The 10,147-nt window shown below is 43.9% G+C and overlaps 1 protein-coding gene across 1 annotated transcript; it reads right to left on the reverse strand.

The window, feature by feature from the left end:
- Positions 1–592: 592 nt before the first annotated feature.
- Positions 593–2,139, reverse strand: LOC123430323 (replication protein A 32 kDa subunit B-like). The gene is made up of 9 exons (XM_045114190.1): positions 2,025–2,139; positions 1,836–1,943; positions 1,661–1,758; positions 1,531–1,572; positions 1,358–1,435; positions 1,172–1,259; positions 961–1,088; positions 814–882; positions 593–728 (listed from the first exon to the last, which is right to left on the reverse strand). Exons 1-9 carry the CDS (start codon positions 2,115–2,117, stop codon positions 650–652), a joined length of 783 nt encoding a protein of 260 aa, XP_044970125.1. The 5' UTR covers positions 2,118–2,139; the 3' UTR covers positions 593–649.
- Between the last annotated feature and the right edge of the window lie 8,008 nt (positions 2,140–10,147).

Here is a 10,147-nt window from a genome sequence, read left to right on the forward strand (position 1 = left end):
CACGACATGAAAATGGAGGATGTAACCACGTTCGAACTCGGCCAAGAATCAGAGAACGGCCGGGCGATTGCGGTGAATGTATGTGTGAATGAAAGGCTGGGATCTACATATACTCATCCATTGAGGATTAACAACAGAGCTGCGGATGATTGAACAGGTGCATGATAGCCTTGAAAGGATTTCTATCACAAGGTTCTGATTGTCAGTAACTGACATGGGATTGATGCTGGACATGGAGGAATAGGAAGGTTTGAGTTGGCACTGTGTTTGCAATGAGGGAGAGGTTGCGGGGGGGGGGGGGAATAGTATGGCACTGTGTTTGGAATGAGGGAGCAAGCAAGCGGTGGGTGGGCTGGTGAATAGTCTTATCGCCCTGTGTTTGTAATGAGGGAGCAAGAAGAACAACTTGAGAAGGGAGGTGTCTCAGCAACGCCAAGACAAAAAAACATTATTATAAAAAAAAGCGCTCAATACATACTAATAAAGTAGACGAAGTGCACTGACGACGTAAATATTACCGAGCTGGATTACCTATCAACGATGCTAAATATTAAGTAGCCGAAGTGCACTGACGACATAAACATAGATATTACCGACATAAACATAATGCTCAACACAGACTAATAAGGTAAGATCAGCCAGAAGATCATTAGTTCGAAGACTTGAAATGTCGTTCATCAATGGTAGTGTACATCTCACCGAGCCGGAGTTGCTCTCCTATCACCTTCCTGAAATTTGAAGAACAGACATTAGTATTTAGAAACAATTATGTCAACTGTTATAATAACGAACAAATGTGGGAAAATACATTACATGATATCGTCTTGACTTGCGCCAACCGCACTGCGAAGTAACTTTAGGCTCACCCCATGTTCTATATCACTATAAAAAATACAAAGAACTTTATAACGATGATGAGCAGGACTTCATGCTGCAACAAACACTGTAAAGGCTGCTCACCGGTAGGCTGGGTCGCGCAAAATGGAGAATATCTTCTCCTTGATACTACATTCATTTGGAATCTGACTTGGAGTGATATGGCTTATTGGCATGACGATCGATGCCGACGTAACAGCATCAAGTTTTTTCTGCAATTAAACGTAATCCAATTTTATCCACGCAGTATGAATTATATATCAGCCTGTAATATGCTTTGACTAGAACGACAGACCTGTAACATGCTCTGACTAGAAATGTCAATATGAGCCTTGATGCAGTAGAGAAAGTGATGGGTTATGTCGTTGAAGTTTTTTACTGGCCTATAACATAAAACAAGACTCCTTCAGGCATTAACGAATGATAATAATGAAAAACTAATGCATCGAAAAGTTGGTTATCTTTATCCTGATCCACGAACCTGACCATGTAGTCTTTGATTTGGAAAAAAGTGTCCAAGCTAGTAGCCCTCCCGACGACACGTACATAAACCCAATTGCTGTTTGTATGGAAAAATATATCTAAATGACATGATGAAAAATGATTGACGTGGTATATTTACAAAGCATCATTAATGAAAATGATTTTTCTAACTTGAATGACCAAGCATCCATGGAGTCCCAAGGGCAATCAAACCTGCATTAGATTGAGCCGGATGGATTACGTGTGTTAACAAACGGAACCAATTTATGTACTGTTAATTGATGATTTGCTGCATACTCACCAGTAGTGTACATTTACGAACCCTGTGCCGTCATACAGGTCAAATGTGCAGTGATCCATGCTCAGACATTTATTCCTAACCATGCCTGTAAGATCGATCTATGCATGCTTTCATTAGGAAACAGCACATTGTTTAAAATGGTAATACATAACTATATAGTTGAGTGTGATTCTACCGTTGACACCGGCATGCCGTCAATAATCAATGGATGGCGTTCGGTGTCTTCATTGAAAGAATCCATCAGCATCTTAATAGTTAACGGCCTGAGAGATGATGCAGTAGTCTGGGCAGTTGGCGATTAAAAACCATATCAGTTAATATGAACCAAAAGGCCAACATCAACCAAATCAGTAGTTGGACTTACAGTGAAGGATGATGTACTGGATGGATTCGGCAGCGGCATCATCATTGCTTCCCCTGAGAACATCTCGGAGCTAGAGTTCGCTCGGTTTGACATGTCGTAGCTAAAGATATGGAGGTGGAGGTGGGAGGCACCGTATACTAATACCCGCACGGCGCGGACCGGTACCCGCGCGACCCGAACAGATGGACAGCATGGCCAAGGCATGGGCGAGGGGCACATCAATCAGTCAAACGTCACTGTACAGGCAAACAGTGGAGAGAGGCCCCTACCTGTGGAGAGGAGATGTGTATCGAGCGCATGCAGCAGTGGAATCCAATGTGAGGAGCTGTCAGGATGCAAAACGAGCATGGAATCCAATGGGAGGCACCGTATGCAAAACGAGCTGTCAGGATGCCCAATGGAACTCTGCTATAGTTAGACACCGCACTTTATGTCGTGATCAAAAAGCTAGTACATGCCTATCTCTAGACACAAACATATATATGTGCACGTCGGTTTTGTAACGCCTTAATGACGACGTCCAAAACATTACTCACAAAAGTCCGTTGTTCTGGTTAATAACAGACCACCACATATAAAACGAGCACTGTTGCAGACCAGTGAGTTGTTGTTTGCCAGCTTTGTCTGAGAAGCAAACCCGTGACTTAAATTCAACGAGTATTTGCGGCATGCCCGTGCAGCAGAGTAACCAGACCCCGGTACGAAACGAGCGTAAAGCAAGGGATTTGACATCACCTGGATCACGGAGTTGCGTGAACAGTGCGTGTTGTCTGAGAATGGACCACACACTTTAATTCAGTGATGTGTGCGTTAGTTACAATATTAATGATAATTTATTGTTGACATGCACAAGGTTCTCTACAAAAAGGGTGAGAGCTCCTCTCGGCAATGTCAGTCCACTTGCTTAAGCCTAGAATCTTACACCCAAGCACACCAAGCACACGCACAGTGGGATGGCCAACCTTCAGGCAGTACACACGCTGCACTGCGCGTGTGGCAGGCAGTGCGCAAAGCGCAAAGGTTCGTCGGTGGCGAAGCGCGACAAGTTCTTTCTGAACTGCGTCAACTACAACGTGAGAGGACCGTAAATAGTGTCACCCTATTGGGATCAAATTGTTTTTTTCTCTAACGCATTTTCACTGTTGTCTCGTATGTTGTAAACAGGTACCAGGTGCCAGATTTTGCGAAGCATACATCTGGGAGGAAGACCTCGACAGGTACACAAACCAACATTGCCAAACTGCGGTTGATCTTGCAAAGTACCACAAGAGCCGTCATGAGAGGTGCGAGGAGAAGCTTGACGAGGTCTATGAAGAGCTCAAAGAGGCAAATGGTGAGATAAGGAGGCTCAAGAGGATGAACAAGGCGATCCAGATGGCTCTAGCAGCTACTGCACCAGTAGCTGCAATCATAGCGGTCACGTCAGCATGGGTGGCTAAGTGAGCCAGATCGCATCAATCTGAATATCTGGTGGCCAACAAAAAGTCTTATGTATCTTACTATTCCCTAAGTTTCCACTAGTTTTGAGCTTGGAAGTTTTGTTTCCAACATAAAGCTCAACGTTTATCGTACCGTAGAAATTTGAAGTTGGCAAGTTAAACAATGTATTAGACTATCCTGGAGAGTTTTAGCAAGAAGAATCCACTGTGTCATGTCCTTTGTACTCATCGATTCCGCACTGTGTCATGTCCTTTGTACTCATCGGTTCTGCACTGTGGTTGTTAACAAATATTAACAAACCTGGCAAGGGTCAGTGACCATGTGGCCTACCCCATCAGGCATACTTGTCGTATGGCCACCGTGTGCCATTCCTGTGGGCCACTCTGTCATACGTGCAACGTTAGGAAGCTGCCGGTCTCTGTATAGGAGGCAAGGGTATCTGTCTCTGTTTTTGCCCCCGTCCATACAGGCAGACGCATTGACAGGGAGCAAGCAGTGTTAGAAGCCACTTACTTTGTTCGAGCTCTCAAGCAAAGCTCCAAGACCTAGAAGAGGATTTGGACAAAGATTTGGAAAAGGTATGTCCCAAGCCCCTTGCGCTACAAGGTCTATCTCAGATGGATCTATTTACAGATGCACGAGCATCTCGGTCTTGCTTGTTTCGTGCTTTCTATGGCACATTGCCAACGAACATTGTTCAGATCTGTGTTCGTCTGGTTTCATCCCATCTTGATTTGTTGGGAATGTAAGATTATATGAAACCTGTTTCCCCACCTACTAGTATGACAGTTAGGGCCGGCAGAGAAATAACCTACAATAAAACGATAGTATTCATTACCCGGCATAAAATTAATACAGATGGGTTTATTCTTGATGTTTATGGCCGGCAGAGTAATAACCTACAATGCATGATGTTACTTCTACGATGGCTGTCCTCCAGGATTAATATTCAGGCCGGTAAATTTATTGTTGAAATTAATGAGAAGATATACACCCGGTGAACTACTTTCGCTGTAACACCGACTGTTAGAGCATAGATGGTAGTTCTCGTATATTTTTATAGTACATCAACCCCGGTGTATAACTTATCGAGACGGATCAACAATATTATTACCGCAAGTCATCAAATAGCAATGCTCCATGTTATACTTTTATAAGAACCAAACAAAAATAAAATGTTCTATGTGAACAATTTACCAATAATAAGGGGATAGTAGGCTGGTTCGCACAATAAGTTGAGTGGCGCGGTCGCAACCTTGAGCAACAGGCTGAAACACTCTGAAGACTATTTTTTCCATTTATTAATGGTTATAAAAGATGGCAACGGTTGAAACGACGTTCAGACACGACGAGTTGTGTAATATTAATTATTACCATTCCGTTATTACCACACGGCTTTCGCAAATGTATTACATTTGTTAAGTTGTGACGGCACTGAAAAATGTTTACCATGCTTATGATTTTCAGGTCATGTCCTCGGACTCCTCAGGATCCATGTACCAGGAATCGGATGAAGAGGGCATCGGTGACTTTGACGCGTACCCAACTACAGAATTGTGTCAAGAGGAAGGAGAATCTGATTCTGACGGGTGCGGGAAGGGAAATAAAAAAGGCGGGGGTTGTCTGATAAACTCCAAGGGCAGTGTGAAGAGGTTTAAGAAACTGAACGATATGTTGTCAGAGGAGAAGAGGAAACTAGTTGACGAGATGAAGTTGGGAGGCTTAATGCATATACCAAAAATTACTAGGGCAAATAGGTATCAACAGATGTGGGTTCTCAGCAAGGTTGATGAAAAAGCTTCAGCAATAATTGTGGATGGTAGAAGGGACACACCATTTGATGACAAAGACGTCGAGAAGGTTCTAGGTGTGCCCGGAGAAGGAGCAACAATAAACAAGACCCAAGCACCCCACGTGTGTAGTTCAGTCAGGCAAACACTCGGGATAAGCAGTAGTGAAACAAGGATTTCGGTCATTGAGGAAATTGTAAAGAAAGAATATGCAAGGAAAATGACGAAGCCAGAATCTGATGCTTTCAAGGTTGCATACGTTATATGTGCGGTTACATATGTTCTGGCACCGCCATTGAAGCACAATTACTTCATGACAGACTACTGGGGCGGGCTGCACACCCCTGGTCTCATACACATGTACAACTGGGGTAAGTACGTCCAGGAAGAAGTGCTTATATCTGTTGGGAGGGTGAAGTGAGAGCTCCTTGGAGGCAAAGTAAAATCAAACATCTCTGGGTCACTTTTTTCATTCAGGTATGGGTAGATTAAGATTGTCCGAGAGTAACACAGAGAGTAACACAAACTATAGGTTGTGTTTTTCGGTCTAATGAAATACATACATAATTCCACAGGTGTTCTATCTAGACAATCTCGATCTTGAGGACGACAACCTACCACGCGATGTATTTCCGAGATGCAAGGTATATGACCAGAAGACAATTAACAAAATTATTGATGCGGATATGAGCACATGAAAAAATTCAGAAATTGTGATATACGGACTGCTGCTGGTATGATCATATAACGATATTTGACACTAACCTACTTTCGCTTAATTATTACGAGTACAATTATGCTGTTCTAACGTGTCGATTTTTGTGTTGATGTTCAGCCGAGGCCAGTGCACACAGTATGTTACAGCAGGAACAGGTATTCGGGGTCGTTAATACGGGATTTCAAAATTTACGGAGAGGGGTCAAGCAAAACCAAGAGAGGACCGATGGTCGAGGAGGTACTACTAACATCCCAATATGCATTTTAAAATGTGATTTTAATCCAGAAGGAGGCATGGTGTATAACATTTGTTTGCATAAATTTGCGAAATGTCAGATTGCATCCATACTTGTGGAAAAAGTGGGGCAATACTCGTCTAGATGCAGAGCAGTTTTGCAAATGGCGTATAAAAAAGGTGAAAAGATAAACAAACGCCACGCTCACGGGTGGGAAGGGGTATTAAGTGAGACAGAAACCTTTATCGAAGAAGAGACCTCAAAGATCATTGCAGATATAGAAGAAATATCAAGTACTGTAAGGCAGAACAACAAAAGGCCTAGGGAAGATAATTATAAAGGTAAGGAATTCATGCTGTGAATTTAAAGATGTACATATACCGAAAGATTTGTTTGTGACTAATACCTTTATATCAATAAAGGAGGTGATGTCTCCACTGAAGAGTCCGGAGAAGAGTCGCCATTGTCACCAGGTTCAGCCATGTGTAACCCAAATACCAATACATTACACGAAGATCCTGGACCTGTTAGCCATAGGACAAATGAAAATCAACGGGGTTGTTCAACAAAAAGAGCAAGGGTCAAAGATGCAACTGCAGAGGCTGACCCAGCAATAAAAAATCTGGATGAACTAATTGCTGCAGCGGAGCAACATAACGAAGTCAACAATGATACAGAAGTGCATGACCAAATGCCAATTCAGGCTCAATCAACAGATGGTAGGAAGTGGATTTATGGACCTCATTCATCGTTGAACACAGAGGTCCCCTCATTTGACCTTGGCGTAGAAAAAGATGAAGCAGTCCATGTATCAAGCAGGGAGATGACAGTCTTTGCTACAAGACAGCAAGATAAACACAATGAGGAGTACACAAAACAGGGCGGTCCAAGCAAATTTAAGATAGATTTCACAGGATTCACGAGCATAGACCTGATGGATGATTTCACCAAAGCGGTCTCGCCACATGGTAAAAATAAATTGTGTCGTTTGATATTTCAATTGTTGTATATTCCCTCTGTACATATGTATATTTAGTTGGAAATAATTAGTATAGTTCGTGCTGTTGGAAATATGCCCTAGAGGCAATAATAAATTAGTTATTATTATATTTCTTAGTTCATGATAATCGTTTATTATCCATGCTATAGTTGTATTGATTGGAAACACAATACTTGTGTGGATACATAGACAAAACACTGTCCCTAGTAAGCCTCTAGTTGACTAGCTCGTTAATCAAAGATGGTCAAGGTTTCCTGGCCATAGGCAAGTGTTGTCACTTGATAACGGGATCACATCATTAGGAGAATCATGTGATGGACTAGACCCAAACTAATAGACGTAGCATGTTGATCGTGTCATTTTGTTGCTACTGTTTTCTGCGTGTCAAGTATTTATTCCTATGACCATGAGATCATATAACTCACTGACACCGGAGGAATGCTTTGTGTGTATCAAACGTTGCAACGTAACTGAGTGACTATAAAGATGCTCTACAGGTATCTCCGAAGGTGTTAGTTGAGTTAGTATGGATCAAGACTGGGATTTGTCACTCCGTGTGAACGGAAAGGTATCTCGGGGCCCACTCGGTAATACAACATCACACACAAGCCTTGCAAGCAATGTAACTTAGTGTAAGTTGCGGGATCTTGTATTACGGAACGAGTAAAGAGACTTGCCAGTAAACGAGATTGAAATAGGTATACGGATACTGACGATCGAATCTCGGGCAAGTAACATACCGAAGGACAAAGGGAATGACATACGGGATTATATGAATCCTTGGCACTGAGGTTCAAACGATAAGATCTTCGTAGAATATGTAGGATCCAATATGGGCATCCAGGTCCCGCTATTGGATATTGACCGAGGAGTCTCTCGGGTCATGTCTACATAGTTCTCGAACCCGCAGGGTCTGCACACTTAAGGTTCGACGTTGTTTTATGCGTATTTGAGTTATATGGTTGGTTACCGAATGTTGTTCGGTGTCCCGGATGAGATCACGGACGTCACGAGGGTTTCCGGAATGGTCCGGAAACGAAGATTGATATATAGGATGACCTCATTTGGTTACCGGAAGGTTTTCGTGCATTACCGGAAAAGTTTCGGGCTCATCGGTAGTGTACCGGGAGTGCCGGGAGGGGTGCCGGGGACCATCGGGAGGGGTGTCACGCCCCAAGGGGTCTCATGGGCTATGGGAAGAGATAAACCAGCCCCTAGTGGGCTGGAATAAGTTCCCACTAAGGCCCATAAGGTTTGAGAAGGAAAAAACACAAGGTGGAAAGAGTTTCCAAGTGGGAAGGTGGAATCCTACTCCAAGTAGGATTGGAGTAGGACTCCTCCACCTCCAATTTCGGCCAAACCTTTAGGTTTTGAGGCTGCCTCCTCCCCTCCCTCCCACCTATATATACGGAGGTTTTAGGGCTGATTTGAGACGACTTTCTCACGGCTGCCCGACCACATACCTCCATAGTTTTTCCTCTAGATCGCGTTTCTGCGGAGCTCGGGCGGAGCCCTGCTGAGACAAGATCATCACCAACCTCCGGAGCGCCGTCACGCTGCCGGAGAACTCTTCTACCTCTCCGTCTCTCTTGCTGGATCAAGAAGGCCGAGATCATCGTCGAGTTGTACGTGTGCTGAACGCGGAGGTGCCGTCCGTTCGGTACTAGATCGTGGGACTGATCGCGGGATTGTTCGCGGGGCGGATCGAGGGACGTGAGGACGTTCCACTACATCAACCGCGTTCACTAACGCTTCTGCTGTACGATCTACAAGGGTACGTAGATCACTCATCCCCTCTCGTAGATGGACATCACCATGATAGGTCTTCGTGCGCGTAGGAAAATTTTTGTTTCCCTTGCGACGTTCCCCAACAGTGGCATCATGAGCTAGGTTCATGCGTAGATGTCTTCTCGAGTAGAACACAAAAGGTTTTGTGGGCGGTGATGTGCGTTTTGCTGCCCTCCTTAGTCTTTTCTTGATTCCGCGGTATTGTTGGATTGAAGCGGCTTGGACCGACATTACTCGTACGCTTACGAGAGACTGGTTTCATCGTTACGAGTAACCCCCTTTGCTCAAAGATGACTGGCAAGTGTCGGTTTCTCCAACTTTAGTTGAATCGGATTTGACCGAGGAGGTCCTTGGATGAGGTTAAATAGCAACTCATATATCTCCGTTGTGGTGTTTGCGTAAGTAAGATGCGATCCTACTAGATACCCTTGGTCACCACGTAAAACATGCAACAACAAAATTAGAGGACGTCTAACTTGTTTTTGCAGGGTATGATTGTGATATGATGTGGCCAACGATGTGATGTGATATATTGGATGTATGAGATGATCATGTTGTAATAGAAATATCGACTTGCACGTCGATGGTACGGCAACCGGCAGGAGCCATAGGGTTGTCTTTATACTAACATATGTGCTTGCAGATGCGTTTACTATTTTGCTAGGCTGTAGCTTTAGTAGTGATAGCATAAGTAGCACGACAACCACGATGGCAACACGTTGATGGATGATCATGGTGTGGCGCCGGTGACAAGAAGATCGTGCCGGTGCTTTGGTGATGGAGATCAAGAAGCACGTGATGATGGCCATATCATGTCACTTATGAATTGCATGTGATGTTAATCCTTTTATGCACCTTATTTTGCTTAGAACGACGGTAGCATTATGAGGTGATCTCTCAGTAAAATTTCAAGACGAAATTGTGTTCTCCCCGACTGTGCACCGTTGCGACAGTTCTTCGTTTCGAGACACCACGTGATGATCGGGTGTGATAGACTCAACGTTCACATACAACGGGTGCAAAACAGTTGCACACGCGGAACACTCGGGTTAAGCTTGACGAGCCTAGCATGTGCAGACATGGCCTCGGAACACATGAGACCGAAAGGTCGAGCATGAATCGTATAGTTGATATGATTAGCGTAGGGATGCT

The sequence above is a fragment of the Hordeum vulgare genome, chromosome 2H (genome assembly GCF_904849725.1).
Source record: "Hordeum vulgare subsp. vulgare chromosome 2H, MorexV3_pseudomolecules_assembly, whole genome shotgun sequence".
In the NCBI taxonomy this organism is placed as follows: Eukaryota; Viridiplantae; Streptophyta; class Magnoliopsida; order Poales; family Poaceae; genus Hordeum; species Hordeum vulgare.